Source organism: Delphinapterus leucas, chromosome 1, assembly GCF_059928025.1.
Source record: "Delphinapterus leucas isolate spDelLeu-1000000601 "Yukka" chromosome 1, BTC_Dleu_Yukka2, whole genome shotgun sequence".
In the NCBI taxonomy this organism is placed as follows: domain Eukaryota; kingdom Metazoa; phylum Chordata; class Mammalia; order Artiodactyla; family Monodontidae; genus Delphinapterus; species Delphinapterus leucas.
This window is the reverse complement of record NC_143129.1, coordinates 131,839,594-131,858,501: the sequence shown is the minus strand read 5'-3', so window position 1 is coordinate 131,858,501 and position 18,908 is coordinate 131,839,594. Positions and strand designations below refer to the sequence as shown.

The window sequence follows — 18,908 nt, the reverse complement described above, 5'->3', positions numbered from 1 at the left end:
CCCTCATGCCCACCCCAGCTGTAAGGAAAAGCCTTTCTCTCTGCTCACTGCTCTTGTGGAAGGGCTGCGAGGCTTCAGAAGCAATGATCAAACCATAAAGGAATTTAAAGACAGTCCGCTCTACTATGAGGCCCATGTGCCTGACACAAGGACCAAGCTCCAGCTGGCCTATCCTCCTAGCCACAACGCGATGACTGCACCATTCTTATTTTTATCCACGGTATCTTCAATCCCTCTTGAAATATGATTTGGTGTCTGTGCAAACTGAGACCAGGGAGGTCAGTATTTCAGGGTAATAGGGGTTACTAGGCCACCTGGACAAATTGCCGGCTGGAAAGAGCCTGGCCCACATTCTCTGGCGGTTACCTTGGTCCTAGGGACAAGCAGAGCTGAAGCCAAAGGACAAGAAAGAGTGATAATCATTAATGTTTGTGCGTTTACTTTCTGCTAAATACTTATCTATGTTATCTCATTTAAACCTCACAAAAAACCTATACATTAGCCTTTAAAACCCATTTTATAGTTGAGGAACCTGAGATTCAGAGTGGTCAAGTCACTTCCCAGCTAGTTTATAAGTGGTAATGCAGGAACCTGAACCACAAGTCTGACTCCAGGGCTCTTGAGCTCACTACTCCTGTAACCACTAGTTTATTCTGCCTCACCCACTGCCTCTTCCCCAGGGCGCTCTTACCATCATGTGCTCACCACAGAAGATGATCCAGAAGGAGAGAAGCATTGCATAGAAGATGCCCTGTCGGATATCGCCAAACAATAGCATCCAGGTCCAGTCAAACCCAATGGAAAACCATTCCACTGGGATATTGATAAAAGTCATGGAAATCCCAAGGGCAAAGATGACTCTGATGGTGAGACAATATCAGGAAAACTACTTTATTCATCTGGGAGGCAAAACATTTTTGATTTAAAAATCAAAACCCAGTTTTGGGAACTGAGATGTTACATATTGGGACTGAAGCCATATGATCAGTTTCTTTGCTCTCATAATGAGTCTTTACACGGAGATGCTAAATGTCTTCTTTCACTGGCACCACTGCAGAATGAAGGAGTGTTACATTAATCTTTCTACACAGTAACTGAACCTAACCTCCTGAATGCTCTGAACTTTATCTTGGTGCCACCTCAGATCAAGAGCTTCCTATAGTGTTTTCACCCTCCCTTGCCTTCTTAAACAGACCTCACTGAATATAATTATCTGCTCTTACCTATTCAGGTTATCATTAACCTGATCGTTAAGAACACTCATTATTATGATATCCTCAGCAACTATAAAGTATACAAGCATATTTGTTTCAATAATATGTGACTCCAAACAATATGAAATACAAATTATTTTAGCTGCTTGTTTCATTTTTATTTTGATTTTCTATTATTTCCACTTCTCTATCAAAATATCATTCATTTTGTTACTGACTTATTCACACTTTCATTCATACCCATGATATGTTTATTAAGCACAAATCATGTACCAGGCATTTTGTTAGGGACATACATACCTAAATGAATAGCACCAGTTCTTTCCTTCAAGGAGGTATATTCAGTGGCTGAGCCAGACAAAGTGTGATAAGTAATGTGACAGAAGTGTGCACAGGCTGCTACCAGGACTTCTCACTTTGATAGAGACAGAAATTGAACTGAGTTGTGAGTCAAGATTAGGGAGGTGGAAGGGCATTCCAAGCAGAGGGAAGAGCCTGGAGGGAGGCACGGGAGTCTGGAACAGCCTGAAGCATTTGGGGTTCTGTATGTGGCACATATCAGGAAATGACAGTACATGATACCAGAGAAATAAAAAAGGCTGAGCTGGTAAAGAAACTTGCACACCTCATTAGAGAATTTGAAAATTATCTTGAAAGGACTGAGGATCCAATAAGAAGGTTAAGCAATGGAGTGACATCATTCCATTCATTCATTCAACAAATTTATATTTATTGAGCTCCTACTATGTTCCAGTCACTATTCTAAATGCTGGGGATATAGTACTAAACAAAGTAGGCAAGAATTCTGCTCTAGTGATGCTTGTATCCAGATGGGGTGAGTGGGGGGTATGGGAGGAATGATAATAAATAAATAGAGAATGAGTATTATGAAGAAGTATAATAAAGCAAGGTAGGAGAATGGAGAAAGATCGGGTGCAATTTAAATAAGGTAGATGGGAAAAAGCCTTTAAGACAGAAATTATATCAGGTCCTGAAGGAAATGAGGCATTGAGCCACAATGATACCTGGGAAAGAGCACTTCAGATGAAGAGACTAGCAAGTGCAAAGGCTCTAAGGTGAGTGCGTGCTGGGCATGTCTGAGAACCATCAAGGTGGATGGTAGGTGGTGCAGAGAATAGGAGATAAAATTTAGAGGTGGTGAAGAGCTGGGATCATCGAGGGTTTATAGGCCAGAGCAAAGGAAATGAAAAGCCAATAGAGAGCTTTGAGCAGAGCACTGACATCATCCAATTTCTACTTAAAAGGGAACAGTCTGGCTGCTGTATGAATAGGTTTCAGGAAGGAAAATGATGGAAACAAGAGGAGCATCTTATAGCAAATAAGAGGCTATTTCCTATAATCCAGGTGAGAAATGAGAAATCATGGTTAGTGAGATTAGGGTGGTAGCAATGGAAATGGTGAGATTTCCTGGTGTGTTGGAAGAGGCGTGTGAAGAAAGAGAAGTAAAGGATGCCTCCTACATGTCTGCTCAGCTGCTTCTGAGCAGCTGAAAGGATAGAGTTGCCAATTCCTAAGACCAGGAGGCCCCGAAGAGGAGCAGGTTTGAAGTGAGAGGAAAACAAGTGTTCTTCGTATGTGTTACATTTCTGTGTAAGTGAAGATGTTACGTAAACAGGTAGAATATTTGGGTCTAGATTTGGGAGAAGCTGAGGTTGACCATGTAAATGTAGAGTCATCAGAGTGTAGATGATTTTTTAAGACCAGAAAACTAAATGAGATCACCCAGGGAAAGCAGCATAGCTAAGAAAAAGAAGACGTCCAAAGACCGAGCCCTGGTTCCAAAGTTGAAGAGGTCGGAAAAATTGATGGAAACAGCCATGGAGACTGAGTGGTCAGCAAAGGAGAACAACAATGAGAATGTGGAGGAGGCTCTATGAAGAAAAAGGGAGTGATCAGTTATGCCAAATGCTAATGACAAGTCAAGAAAAGCGCGGACTGAGAAATGAGCATTGGATTTGGAATGTGGATGTCACTGGCGATTCTGTTGAGCAATTTTAATAAGGGGTTGAAGGAGCTCAAGAAAAAGCAGGAGGAGAAGATATATAGACAAGATTTTTGAGGAGTTTTGCTGTATAAAGGAGCAGAAAATTGGTGTGGTGGCTTCAGGGGGAAGTACAAAGAGTTTTGACTAAGAATGGGAGAAGGCAGAGTGTGTCTGTGTATTAATGGGAATAATCCAGCAGAAAGGAAAATGTCAATAATGTGGGAGAGAAAGGGGCTATGTCTACAGAAACATCATCCGTCTGGCAGTGAGAGGGGTTGGGATCAGTTAGCAGCAAGGCAGTTCGTCCACTGTAATAGAGAGAAGTATCTGATGCAGAACATGGGAATGAAGAGCAAAGATACAACAGAGAGCTGGAAATATGAGAGCAGCAGAGCCCCTAGGATTTAATAATAATTTGCACATGAAAGCTGAAGGAGAAAAAGGAGTCCAGGCTGATTTGCGGTCAAATCACCAGCCCAAGTATTGATAACACACTGACCACTTGAATTAGGCCCCCAGCAAAACCAGGTCCATGGCAGGCAAATCACAGGATGTCCGTGCTCCTTAAGGGTGCTCCAAAATCAGCTCTTACTTTTCCAGAAGCACGGGGGGTCGAGACATCATGGTGATCCTTCTCCAATACCACACCATAATGATGAAGATGCTGGGTGTAAGGAAGGTCTTCATGGCAAACCACACCTTGGTGAAGCCTCCATTTTGGTGAATTCCCTAGATAGAGACCAATCATAATTTTGAAGGTCAATATATCTTAGTGTTATTTTCTACCAGCAGATGCATTCCGGGGAGAGGTAAATGGAGATCTTTTTTGCTGAACTTTCAAGATCAATGAGCGCTAACATTCACAGCATGTACTGTCCTTATCCTACCCGCCTGGGCCCCTCCTCAGGCACTGTAGAAATATAAATCAAAAGGCATAAAGACAGACTCACTCTATCCTAAGGGAAGATTAAGAACATGATCAAAGATTTGTCTATAAGGTTTTCATTGAAAAATTGGAGCTATCTTAGATGCCCAAAATGTTGGCATTGGTAAAACGTGTTAAGGTAAATCCGTACTGTGGCATGCTAAGCAGTACTACAAAGTATATTTATGCTGTATTCACAATATACCATTAATTTTTTTTTGGTCACAAACTCTTTATGAACTCAGAGAAATGTATTATATTATCAACATCTTGAATACATATGTAACTTTACACATACCCTTGTCATTCATTGGTGAATCAATCCCAGATCTCAACACAAATATTTTCCATCACGTTTTTAATAATATGTGGGCATTCAGTAATATGTGGGTGTCCGGTTAATACACTCATTAGACAAATACTGAGTGCCTACATTGTGCCAACAGTTGGAATACAGTTGTAATGTGATTTGTTTCTATTAATACAGTATTGTTAATGATAACAACTTTTTTTTTAATTTGTTAGAATGGCTTTCAGGTTATTCCCATAAAATTTCATTATACCTTACTTGTGTTACAATATCCTTCCTTTAGTGGAGAGAAAGGGGTGGAATGGATGTCATTGCCACAGGAATTGCATATAAACACATTCTCTCTTCAAGAAATGAAAAAGATTTTGTGGGTGCCTACTGACATAGTATGCCCATGAAAGTTGGTATATACATAAGCACCAGCCACCATATTTCACAGTGAAGAAACTCTTGAAAACCACTGTATCAAAGTGCTTTTAGTATTTGCTAATGAAGATACAGAAACACTGAAATTCTGGGTTTCATGTAGAATAATCCCAAATTAAGACATTTTAAATATTCTCAAAATTTCTTCCAAGGAAAGATACATACAATTAATTTTAAAAAGCAAGGAATGAAAGAGTCAGTTGAGTATGATGGTCTTTTTTTTGTAAGGGAAGGATTATATACACAGAGAAAAAAATTGAGGAGATACAGCATAACCTCAAAGTGGTTATTTCTCTAGATGGCAGGATGTTACAGGTAACGTTTATGTGCTTCTAATTTTCTAGAGTAAATATGTATTTGTGTTTTAGATGTAAAAAAACCTAAATTAGATATAAAAAGTCATGCTGCACATTCTTTTTTTCCCCTACTAAAGAGATAAAATGGAAAGAACCTAAATCACGACTGCTCCCTTTAACATTTGTGCTTGCAAGGTGAAACATGTAAAAAAAAAAAATTACTTTTATCTTGGTGTTATTCACTATATAATCATGATCATCATAATAAAATCTTAAATGGACACAATAATTGCATTACTTTCCATTTCCATGGGTTTGTTATTCTTCTTACTTCTTAATGAAATAGTAGAGACATGGAAAATTCAAGATTGAGATGGAGCGTCTTTCCAATACACATGCTCACAACCAGTGTTCTTAGCCAGTGCTCTGATGTGACAGGCTACCTGGATCAATCAGATTCACTTACCACCAGCCGGATATCCTTAATCTCTCCAATCCCAACATTGATTTTCTTCTTCTCATTCACAGGCAGCCGGATGTTTAGAAGGTAATACTTATGAGCCACAGACCCAATTTCCATGAAAGGAAGGACGTCACATTCATAGTAACGGCCCTCATGTTCTGCGGTCTGGAAGAAGAGTGGAGGGTTTGAGGCATGGTCACTATTTCCAATAGACTATGTCTGAATTGTCTTGCTTTTGCCTCATATCACCAATTCTAAAAAGCTAATGCTTAAAGGTATATACCTCAGAGGTACAGATAATAGGGTACACTGGAGGCATGGCATCTACAAGCTGCCCACAATGAAGAGTAGCCCCCACTCGCTGCAACTGGAGAAAGCCCATGCACAGCAACGAAGACCCAACACAACCAAAAAGAAATAAATTTATAAAAAGATAAAAATAAAACCCAGCCACATTCGAGATAGAACCAGAAATTTTAGGTAACAAGCAGAAATTTCTTCTATTTCGACAGCTTTCTCAGCTCTTCAGTCCTCATTAGAGCCTCACGTCAGACTAACCTGGTCTAGCAGGGCTACAGTTTTATTTGCAGCCTACCATCGGAGACCTCTAAGGCTCTGTGGAACAGTCAACTCAAATGTTCAGGAGGAAGCCCTTGCTAATGTTCATCACTTTCTTGGATGATGACTACTTATTTACATGGTTTTGGCCTGCAGGAGAAGCTACAAGAAGCTGAAAATATCTACTTTTTATTGATTTGACCAAAAAAAAAAAAAAAAAAGAAGCTACCCAAGGAGCCCTTGGAATTTGGGGACGACATAGGGGGATGAAAGGAAACAATGAGATTAGCTTGCTAGAGATGACCACTCGCAATTCTCTGCCTCTAAAGCTTTCTAACTGCCCAAGAGACAAGATGGCAGAGGGAGCAGAAATTAAATAAACAAAAATTTAGCTCAGTTTCTAGAAAAGCCTCTTGGACTTCCTGCCAAGCAATTTAAGAGGTACCAGCCAGCACATGGAAGTGGGAGATTGGCAAGTAGTACAACTTGCTCTTGAAAACTAAATTCTGCTCTACCTTCACAGGACACATGGCTATGTGTCCCAGCTGAGGGGTGGGGGAAGCGGGTAAGTATGGACACGTATAGGCAGGAGCTTCAGCAACCGAGGACTCTTCCCTGATAAAGGTCTTGTCTTCACTGCTGGGTTTGTATGCCAGCTTCAATGTTTGCTTGTTACCTCCTGATGAAGTGATGGGGGACTGATTTGGTGTTCCTAAGCCTGAATTCTCAGGGCCTCCAAAATTTTTTGTAAATCTTCAGAGTAAAAAGTCCAGTGGAGAAATCAAAAGGAAGATACCAAGGAATCTGTTTCTTCTGTGATCTTGGGGCAGGGGATGGGGCGGGAGGGCTCTTTACTGGACAGTCAGAGCTTAGAGTGCAATAAACAGACCTTTGTACAGGAATGGAAGACACACATAAGTAGAGGTAGAGCAGGCAAATATCTTGCTTATGCACTTCCATTTTTCCCTTTCCCATTCATGGCAGACATCACTAATCAATCATGATAATTTTTCATCCTCTAAGGTCTAAGGGGCTCTTATCAGAACTACCAGTTGATTAGACACGGCATATAAGATTTTAAAAATTCTTCTGTAGAAAGGATCCCTCTTTTCCAAACCCCAGCTTCGGGTTGGATGAGTTTTCCTGTAGAGATCTGTCTTCCTCTCCCCTCTGCTCCTTTCTCTTATACTTACAAATCAAGGCTATTATTAGGACTCTGCAGAACTACTGAAAATACAGTACAGGCTCTAATTCAGGCTCAGATGAAGCTGCACTCAGGAGGCTGATTACCTGCTATGGTAACAGCAAGAGGTGGGTTTTCTGATGTGTTTCCAGTCAGGGTCTTATTTATAGAAACTGAGAGTTTGAAGGAAACAAAACTTATTTAGTCTAATGCCACTGACTTGATTATGGGGCTCACCCAAGGTCCAAAAGTCATGGCAGAATTGGGTTGAGGACGTGGGTCTCCCAAGTCCAGCCTCCAGCTCTGATGCAGAGGAGGACTGGTGAGTGCAGCAGGAAGAAAGGAATGCTGTTTTGCCTCAGACATGCCTGAAGGCAGGCATTGATAAGGAGGGCAGTGAACTTCAAGCCAGGAGGCTGAAATTCTCGTCCTGACCTCACCCCTTGCTGGGTACCCGGGGAAGGTCATCCAACTCATTTGGCCTCACTTTCTTCCTAAGTAAAGCACGAAGGTTTAATTATATGATCTCTGGGGTTCCTTCTAATGCCCCGTCATGGGTCTCTGTGTGTCCTCCACTTCCCTGTTCCTACAGAGAGGGTAACACCATCACATGAGATAAATTTACCTAAGTCCAACAAATGAGAGAGACACACAGCGTCCTGGGATCCTGGCCTGGCCTACCTGTCTCAGAGACAAATTCACTGTATCCTGCTGGGGACTTTTCCTTATTCACTGAGGTTCTGCCTCTGCCAGTATTTAGGGCATTTAGGAAGAAAGATTTCCTTCTCTCTCTTCCTGCCTCCTTTTCCTTTCCCCCACGCCCCTCCGCCCTCCCCCAAATCCAGCATAAGCCTGGCTAATTAGGACAAATTACAGCAGGTGGCAACTTGATTTTTTTTTTTTAACTTCACAATCCACCAGGGACTAAAAAGCTTTAAAGCAATTTCTCATTTAATCTTCAAACTCAAGTCTAAATTTCACTGCAATCAAAAAGCATAGATTTGATGATTCATTTCCTTCACACTTTGCAAGGTTTAATATCTTTCTTGAAAGGGATCAACACATCCTAAAGATAATTAAGCAACTGTCATTAAGAAGCAGTTGCAGTCTTCTTAACGGCCTCCCCCTGACTCTGCTTCTCAGTGCCCTCTAAGTGTATACGTAAGGTGAGAAATGACTTTTCCCTTTTCTGAGGTTGATATTCCATATCCAAAAGCTTTATATCCTTTAGCTTAGACAGCCAAACAGTCTTACCTCTGAATGATGAGGTCAACTTTTAATTAATTTCCTCCATTGCATACAAAGGTCTAGAAATATTACATATCTCTCTCCTGCTACCTCCAATTTCTCTTGACCATTCATTTTTACCTATAGATTGCCCCCAAAGGCCTACCCAAAACAATTCCAGATGGCTTTTGGGTGGGGGGAACCCTATATTTGACCATTCAGCAAAGGGTCTACTGAAGTGACTTTCAAACTTTATCAAGCTTAAGAGAAGGAATTGAAATCCTGTTAAAACACAGATTCCTTGGTCCTACATGCTGAGATTTTGATTCATGGGTTTGGGGTGTGCCCTGGGAATCTGCATTTCCTACAAGCTACCAGGTGATGCTGACGCTGTTAGTCCTTAGACCACACTTTCCATAGCTCTTGTATAGGGGACCTGGGGAGGGAGAATTAACAAACACCAGGTGCCCCAAAAGATGCTTATGTGTAGGGTGTATGGTTTGCCCATGAGAGCTTTAATTTATACCTTTTGTCCTGTTGGCCCGACTGGTGAAACATGTCCCAGACTTGATTTTAAGTGATAAGGTTCATTATCTCATCTCGTCCTTATAAAAATTCCCAGGGCAAGTATTATTATCCCATTTTGCAAAGGAGAAACTGAAGCTTGGACAGTTGAAGCAAGCTTGCCTGAGGTCATGCAGTCAGTAAGTGAAACAGCCTGGAAGTGAAGCCAAGTATGTTTTGCTCCAAATCCAGGCCTTTAACTAATGTTCATGAACCTGCCCGGCCCCATCTTACTCCTCTTCGGGGCAGGACGGACAGGGCAGGGGCATGGTCCTCAGAGGCTTCAACCTGCCATCCTTACCATTCCACAGGGAACCCCAATTTTCCAGTTATAGGCAAAAGTGAAGTTAGGAAAGGCCAATGTTAGGAGAAGAGAGGAACTAAATCAGTCAACAGAGCGAGTACTACAAAGTAGCCCAAATCCTTCAGGAGCAACTGACCTGAAGATATCAAGTGACAAATGACATAATCAGGAATGTGCTTCAGTGCAGTTTGGCCTCTCGTGCATTTCATGCAAAGAAAACAAGGCTATTTATGTCTGTGAAGGGACATCAGAGATCACCTAGCAGGTGGTACTCCTTGTCAACACTCTTGAGGAATGTGAGTAGCCATGAGTAACAGTAACTATGGCTCCATTTCAACTTCACAGAGATTTTCAAGGGGGGAAGGGGGTGGGGAGTGGGGAGGGGGACAGAATCTTGGGGAGGCATGTGTGAGGGCAGCATGTGGCACTGGAAAAGGGCCCCTCACTAATTCTGATTTGTCCCTTATACAGACAAATCCCACTATCCTCTGAGGGTCACTGAGTCCATGCCTGTATTTTAATACCTGGAGAATCTAAGGCCTTTGTCCAAGAGAAAGTGTCTCCCTACTCTCAATGAAGGATAGTGGCTTTCCTCCCCTTGGTGGTTAAATGAGTCTTCCTGGAAGAACCAAAGAAGGGAGAGTCCTAAAAGTATGTAAGAGAACTGAGAGGTCTCAAAGGAAACTAGATTTCTCCCTCAGGTCCTCTTTTTGTCTGTGGTGTTTGTTCTCTGGGATTGTTAGTCTTCACACCTGCACACTGACTTGGCAACAGAGATGCCGATGAAACAGAGAAGCAGACACATGCATTGAACCAATATGAACAGATTTGTACATCTAAAATTAACTTAGCAATGATCTTCAAACACTTTTTGTTAATATCCAAAGAACCAAGAATTTATTTTTATGGAGGTATTTCAGAGAAACAACTAAATCACTTCAAACAGACATTCCTTCTTCTGTTCTTTCCTCCTTTGCAGGGACATGAAATATCTACATTGCCCTCTTCTAGGACAAAGGACGGTGACTACTAACCTTTGTGGGTCATGCATGCTTAGAAGAAATGTGTCTGAGCAAATGTTCCCACATACCTGGAAACCAAATAAAAAAATCCCATCAACTGAGACTTCAAGGTACCCTACCTTGGGGGAGGTGAAGGTACATTTGAGTTTCCGGGGCACTCTCTCATGGGCCATTTCAGTCCACTCAGCAAACATATCATCTCGGTAAGCCAGGGAAACGTCCATGGAAACTTCTGCATTTTCTCCTGCAAGAGAAAGGATGCACAATTCAGAAACAGCTTCTGGGAAAATACTTTGGAAACAGTTTAAAAATTCTTATAGGCTCTACCATGGAAACCAATAAGACAAAAGAGATGTATCAGTTCCTATCAAATGCCAAACCTGACTCTCCAAACCGGAGGACTTAAAAGTCATAGGATGACTGTCTAAGCTGGACGTTGGGTCCCCTCCCATAACCAACTGCTCTGCCAAGGAGTCAAAGAGCATCCACTTAAAGTCCTCCAGAGGCGGGGGTCTCACTCTCTCGGAGGCAGTTCAAATGGTCAGATTCCAACTCACGGTCAGCATTCATCCTCCTTAACTTGCACCACTGGTCCTAGGTCTGCCTGTAGGAGTCCCACAGCAGATGAGATCCTTTTTCCACAAAAGTTCCTTAGGCACTTGAAACCTGCAACTCATCTGCCTGTGTTTCCTCTCCTCTCTGATAAAAATGACCAACTTTTTCAGCCACCCCTCAGAGACATGATTTAAGTACCTTGGGTGCTTTCTTCAGGACACAATCTAGTCTGAAAGCATCCTTTTTAAAAATTATCCCCAAGAAGCTCTCAAATATAGGCTCTGCTGCTTCTCAAAACCCCTTCTTCAGAGTATGGACAAAGTTAATATAAGAGGTAAAGGGTTTTTCCAAATTAAAGACTTATGCACAGACAGGAATATAATAATAAGTTCATAATTGTGCAAAGGAACGTTCACATACACTTCCATATCAATAAGGACCATGAATGGGTTTAACTCACCATAGAACTCATTAAGGAGATTAGAGTAATAAAAACTGCCTCTACCCATTTTGTCTGTTTTATACTCTGTTGAGCAAGTTCAAGAACAGAGGAGTCTTAATGGAGGAAAAAAAGCACAGACTACATTTCCAAAATGACCTTGGTTGGGGTTATGAGACTGGGCTCAGTTCTAGGCTCTGGAACCTGAATATCAGGTCACAAGGGAAAGATAAGAATAACTGCTGTCTGGAAAATTAGGGCTGTTCTTTCCACTGACCCAGCGTGGCTTGTAGACAATTTGACAGTGCGGTGAATCCCTGGTTCTCTGAGGAAATCTAGGAAGAGAAGGAAATAATGCAGGAAAGAAGGAATTTGAGGCCATTCTGATATAGACCAAACCTTCATTAACATCAGTACCCGCTCCTTTATTAGTATCTTTTAAACCCTCAGTCATTAATAATGAACTATCAGAAAAAGAAAGTAAAAAAAAAAAAATCCCATTTAGAATCACATCAAAAAGAATAAAATACCTAGGAATAAACTTAACCAAGAAGATAAACGACCTATACTCTGTAAACTATAAAATACTGATGAAGGAAACTGAAGATGATACAAAGAAGTGGAAAGATCTCCCATGCTCTTGTATTGGAATAATTAATATTGTTAAAATGGCCATGCTACCCAGAGCTATCTACAGATTTAATGCAGTCTCTATGAAAATACCCATGACCTTTTTCACAGAACTAAAACAAATAACCCTAAAATTTATATGGAACCACAAAAGACCCAGAATTGCCAAAGCAATATTGAGGTAAAAAGAATAAAGCTGGAGGTGTCACCTTCCCAGATTTCAGACTATACTACAAAGCTACAGTAATCAAAACAGCATGGTACTGGCACAAAAACAGATACATAGATCAATGGAACAGAACAGTGAGCCCAGAAATAAACCCAAACACCTGTGGTCAATTAAGCTATGAGAAAGGAAGCAAGAATATACAATGGAGAAAAGATAGTCACTTTATTAAGTAGTGGTGGGGAAACTGGACAGCTACATGTAAAAGAATGAGATTACAACATTTCCTCACACCATATACAAAAATAAACTCAAAATTGATTAAAGACCTAAATGTAGAACATGACACCATAAAGAAGATAACATAGGCAGAACACTCTTTGACATAAATCACAGCAATATTTTTTTGGATTTGTCCCCTAAGGCAAAAGAAACAACAGCAAAAATAAACAAATGGGACCTAACTAAACGTAAAAGTTTTTGCATGCAAAGGAAAGCAATGATAAAACAAAAAGACAGCCCACAGAATGGGAGAAAATATATGCAAATGATGCAACTGACAAGGGATTAATATCCAAAATATACAAACAGCTCATACAACTCAATATCAAAAAAACAAACAATCCAGTTAAAAAATGGGCAGAAGACTTGAATAGACATTTTTCCAAAGAAGATATACAGATGGCCAACAGGCACATGAAAAGATGCTCAACATTTCTAATATTAGAGAAATGCAAGTCAAAGCACAGTGAGGTATTACCTCACACCCATCAGAATGGCTACCATCAAAAAGTCTACAAAAAACAAGTGTTGGTGAGGATGTAGAGAAAAAAGAACCCTGTACACTGTTGGTGGGAATGTAAATTGGTGCAGTCACTACAGAAAACAGTATGGAGGTTCCTCAAAAAACTAAAAATAGAACTACCATACAATCCAGCAATTCCACTCCTGGGTATATATCCAGAAAAAATGAAAACACTAATTCGAAAAGATACATGCACCCTAATGTTCATAGCAGCACTATTTTCAGTAGCCAAGATATGGAAGCAATCCAAGTGTCCACCGACAGACAAATGGATAAAGAAGATGTGGTATAAATATATATATATATATATATATACACACACATATATAAATACACACATACACACATAAGCACACACAGTGGAATATTACTCAGCCATAAAAAAGAATGAAGTTCTGCCATTTGCAGCTGTGTGAATGGACCTAGAGAATATTATGCTTTGCTTATGTCAGAGAAAGACAAATACTATATGATATCACTTACATGTGGAATCTAAAAAATAATACAAACGAATGTATATAGCAAAATAGAAACAGATATAGAAAACAAACTAGTGGTTACCTGCAGGGAGAGGGAAGGGGTGAGTGGCATGTAAGGGGTATGAGATTAAGAGATACAAACTGCTATGTATAAAATAAAAAAACAACAAGGGTATATTGTATAGCATAGGGGATTACAGCCATTATTTTATAATAACTGTTAATAGAGTATAATCTGTAAAAAAAAAAACAAAAAACCTGAATCTCTATGCTGTATACCTGAAACTAATATAATACTGTAAATTAACTACACTTCAATGAAAAATTAACAAAAGATAATAAATCTCAGTCAAACATGGTGAACTGGCTACTTATGTTTTCCTCCTCTCACTCCTGAAACTCCAAAAAAAAACCAAACAACAAACAAAAAAACAGTAAAAGAACACAAAGGATATTAAATCACAAGGGGAAAAAAAAATGGTAGTGACATGAGCAAACCAGAGACTGCAACAATTTTTTCGAAGATGAAAAACAGATGGAGTAGGATTTCCTGACAGCCAGAGATGGGCACAGCCGAAACTCCACAGAAGGGATATTTTGGAAAAGTGAGCCAACATGTCCAACAGACCCCCAAGCCGCTCAGAACTGGAAAGCACTAGGTGTGACATAAGACAGAAGAGGCAAGATGCTGACAACAGGGTAGTGGGGTCAAAGTCCGTACACAGAATCGCTGGAACCCTAGTTCTCATCCATCTTCCCATCTCCACATAGTCCAGGAGACTCTGGACTTGAGGACACCAGGCTGTGCAGAGACCCAGGGCTGAGAATGGATAATAAGAGTCTGTATAAGAAACTGTGGGATGCCTGGCTTGGCAGAAGCAATGCTCAGAGTTTGTATATCCTCTTGGTTAGGAACCAGAATGGCTACAACTGTTTGTCACTTGGCAGCCTCAGTGGTCCAAAGAAAGAACTGAGCAGAGATCCCATCTGTGAGTTGAATATTAGGCACCAGGGTACCTCCTTTTCATTTCTAACATTGTGATTAGGAATTGGGACTTTCAACTCTGTCGAAAGGGCACTTCCAGAACCACAGAACTCAACAGTATAAATCTGAAAGGTATAAAGGAAGTTATCAATTCTCATATTGTGCTCCTTGGAGGACCAGGGTTCAGAGCAGCACTGGCCTTAGACACAGCACAGCAGGAGGGGCCCTGAATCTGGGTGCCACACTTTTCAAGGGTCCCGCTCGGTCTGGCCCTTTTCCAGCTGTTCTCTTCCTCTCCAGATGAGAAGATGCTGAAGTGAAGAGGACATGTCCATCAAGAGCCTAACCCCTTCCGCAATTTTTAGAACATAGTCCAGGAACTCAGGACCCCAGAATACGTACCCAGACAGCTCTGAGCCTACTTCCACATCGTGGGACTGGGGGGGACCTCTTCCGCAGATCTGGCCTCCCAGAGGGAACTACACGACTACTTGTGCACCCTTGGGCTCAGGAGTGCTCAAAGGGCTGCTGTTTGGAGGAGGATACAGACAGAGACTGAGCTTGGAGGGTGGGGTGTCCACACAGAAACACACTCTCTGTATGGGATGGAGCCAGGGGTGGGAAGAAAAGACATCTAGAAGCCCACACTCCCTGGTCCATCACATTTTTGGCACAGAATTCCAAGGCATCCAAGAATCTTAAATTCACATCCAGACTTCCAGTGCATTACAAAAGTAAATTTGTTACAATTGGATGATAAGACTTATTTGGCTTAATAATTTGGTAAGCCAAGTTTATCACTTTAAAAATATTTAGACATGTGGCAGCCATGCCTTCATAGGTACTCTTACCTTGTACCCCACAAATGTTAGGAGTGGGCCTGGTACAGAGTACAGGGTACAGGCCCTGGAACAGGGCCTGGTGCCTCAGGGAGAGAAAGGGCCAGACAGACTGGCCTCCTGGCCTGCTCCAGCTTTAAAAGTTATTGCCACCTGTTGGGAATCCCCAGGCTGTTTTAAAATATGCTGTTAAAAACAAACAAAAGGGGTTTCCCTGGTGGCGCAGTGGTTGAGAGTCCACCTGCCGATGCTAGGGGACACGGGTTCGTGCCCCGGTCTGGGAAGATCCCACATGCCGCGGAGCGGCTGGGCCTGTGAGCCATGGCCGCTAAGCCTGCACGTCCGGAGCCTGTGCTCCACAACGGGAGGGGCCACAACAGTGAGAGGCCTGCGTACCGCAAAAAAAAAAAAAAATTTTAAACACTGTTTTCGTGTACAATTACTCTGTGTTAGGTCCTCGTGACTTCCGTGCTTTCATTTAAATGACCTCATGAAACAACTTATAAAGTGGGCATGGATATTTCCTTTTGATTAGTGAGTAAACCGAGGTCCTCAGATATGAAGTGACTTGCCTGAAGTTGTATTATTGTTGGTAACATGAGAAAGAGAAGTATTTTGAAACTGTCTTAAAAGCCAACCATCTTATTTGTATGGCTTAAAGAAAACTGGGTAACTTGTGATGAAAGAAGCCCCTCAAACTAGTCACAAAATATGAATAGGTAGGTCTTTAATAAAAGCAAGTCTCCGCGTGTACACTGTCCCCTTCGGTCATCACACCCGTCCTATAAAGAAGTTAGTTATATAAATTGTCCAAGAGTACATGGCTAGTAATTGCAGAGCTGGGCCTTAAACCTCAGTCCGGATCACCCCAGACCCCACCACCCTCTGTTACCTTCGTTGGTAGAAACAGAATTCAAAAGAAACTTAACAGTTGAATCAAACACACTGCGTGCAGAGACCATTCAACTCTGACCAAACACGACTTTCTACAGGAGAGAAACACACCATTACTTCAGAAAACTGACTGGAGGAGTGTGATGCGACCCCTTCCCCCCCCCCCCCCGCCCCAGCGTGGAGTTGGAAGCCTGGCGACGCTTGTGTTCATGTTGTGGATCTGGCCCTAACCAGGTGTGCAGTCAGGGACAGAAGTGAGCCCCGTGGCCTGGGGGCAGCTGCTTTCAGCTCCAGCCATCATCGTAAGGCAGCACAGGTCTTCCGACCAGACCTGCTGCTTCTTTCAAGAGAAGCCAGAAATGCAGATGGTTGTACAACATCTCTCAATCTTTAAGTGTCAATAACCAGTTCGCTAAAGGTAAAAGGAAACAAAATCTCTGCGCAGCTCAGCTAATAAGACATCAGGCAAGCTGTGTCATTCTTTGGGGGGACACTTTTCCTACTCCCCCCACACCACCGTTCTTTTCTTTCCATTTCAGCATTAGGCGAAGTTCTTTCTAAAGCTTTCTATTTTGGTTCATGAACTTTACCACATACCCTGCCTAATCCTCACACATCACCTCCTTACTTCCTTTGCCATCTGGGGGCAGGTGTTATCATTCCTGTTTGTGAGGCAGAGAAGCCAAGACTCGGAAAGCTTCACCCCTAGAAACATCAGACACTCAAGCTTCTAGAGTTTCATGGCGTATAGTTCTTACAGAAACCACAGGGAGAATGGCCGGTTCAAGTGGCCCTCGAGCCTTCCCTGGCTGGACTCTGTGATCTCCCCTACCCACCCTGCCATGAACATTCAGGTTCCTTACCCTGTTGGAATAGGACTTGCCTCCTAGGATTCTATGATCATTAAATAAATCAGTTACTACATGAAAAATCCTTAGAATAGTGCAGAAAGCATGAAGGGTTAGCTATTGTTTTTATCATTTTATTAGGGAAGTGAAAGTCAGTCTTATACTTACTTTAATTCAAAATAATTACCGGGTTTCAGGGACACGGAACCTCCCACTATGAACCCGTATCCAAACCTGGAACACAAAACTCAGAAAAAGGAAAACACTGGGCAGAGAAATACAGCAAAGCTCTGAAGTCAGCCACCAGAATCACTTCCTCTTCTGTCTCCAATGGACTCGGAAACAAAGTTCAGCTTTAATGACTATGTTGCATGTAATAAAACACTGGTCTCATGACACCCCTCCCCTCCCCACAGAGATAATGAAAGTAAAGCATCCAATTTGAACTCCCAGGGAGAATGGCAGGAAGGCCAAGGCTACCTCTGGCACCTGGAGAACCTTCCCTATAAAACAAGGATGCTGGTTATACCAGTTCCATGGGGTAAAGATGTGAAGTATATCAGCATAGGGCATTTATAGATTTGAAATGCATGGTTTACCACACCTAAACGAGACCAGCAGCTTTGCTATCCTGTGGGTTGTCGGAGCCTCGCGTTTCTCAAATGGCTTTGGAGACACATTTTGGTTGCAGGGAAAATCCATTCTCAATACTGGGAAGGGAGGTGTGGAAAGGCACACTCGGTATTTCCATCCTGTTATGGGAGCAGTGCTCTGATGTGAGGAGCCTGCACTCCACGGTTCTGGAGAAGCAGACGCAGACTGCAGAGTATCATTACAAGCAGAAAGATCTGTGCCTTTCCATATTGGGAAGTACAAACCAATCATATCCTTGAGAAGCATTTATCTCTGTATGAGTTAAGACGCCCTGCCCTGGGCTTCCCTGGTGGCGCAGTGGCTGGCAGGGGACACGGGTTCGTGCCCTGGGAAAATCCCACATGCCGCGGAGCGGCTGGGCCCGTGAGCCATGGCTGCTGAGCCTGCGCGTCCGGAGCCTGTGTTCCACAACGGGAGAGGCCACAACAGTGAGAGGCCCGCGTACCGGGGGCGGGCGGGGGGGGGGGGGGGGGGGGGGGGGGGAACAACGCCCTGCCCTTCATGAGAAAAGTGTTTGCCAATCAGTTTTCTGAAGACAAGTGGAAGGCCAGAGAGGTGAGCCAGTCCTTAGCATAAGCCAAAAACGGTGGGGGGACAAATAGCTAGGAAAACAGTGTGAGCACCTCAAGAAACCTAGGGCAGCTGCTTAAGGTAAGAATGGCCCCTGGGAGGAGGGGCTAAAGTGATGAAAGATGAGCCTTCCTTGAGGAAAGAGAAAGAAAGTAATCAAAATACTTCTTACTTACACTTTTAGAAACAGGTATTTGCCAGCCAGGATAGTACAAAGAGCTTGGCGGCCAAACAGATCTGCTTTTCAATTTAATCTTTATGTCTTCCTAGCTAAGAGACCTGAAATGTCTTAGTTTCCACCTCTGCAATATAGAAATAGTGGGACCTACTTCTCAAGGCTGTTGACAGGACCACTTGGCATATAGGTACTTAAAAATACTCACTCCCTTTCCATCCAGTCCTAGGATGGTTATGTTATATTATTGATCAATTAACTGGAAATAAAGGGGAAAAGGGGGAGAACAAGTTACATTAAGAGCTATTAAAGAATTATTTTATGGTTGTCAAAAGCTTTTCAGTTCCCTAAGAAACCTTGATTTCCCTGGGC

The 18,908-nt window shown here is 42.2% G+C and overlaps 1 protein-coding gene across 5 annotated transcripts in view; it reads right to left on the bottom strand.

The window, feature by feature from the left end:
- Nucleotides 1–18,908, bottom strand: part of WLS (Wnt ligand secretion mediator) — a 106,009-nt gene that overhangs the window by 29,756 nt on the left and 57,345 nt on the right. For all 5 annotated transcript variants that reach the window (XM_089921147.1, XM_022581126.3, XM_089921163.1 and 2 more), the window contains exons 3-6: nucleotides 10,617–10,741; nucleotides 5,643–5,804; nucleotides 3,812–3,948; nucleotides 692–860 (exon numbers count right to left, since the gene is read on the bottom strand). In XM_089921147.1, the coding sequence (XP_089777273.1) occupies nucleotides 692–860; nucleotides 3,812–3,948; nucleotides 5,643–5,804; nucleotides 10,617–10,741 (593 nt within the window). The remainder of the gene's footprint in view (nucleotides 1–691; nucleotides 861–3,811; nucleotides 3,949–5,642; nucleotides 5,805–10,616; nucleotides 10,742–18,908) is intronic.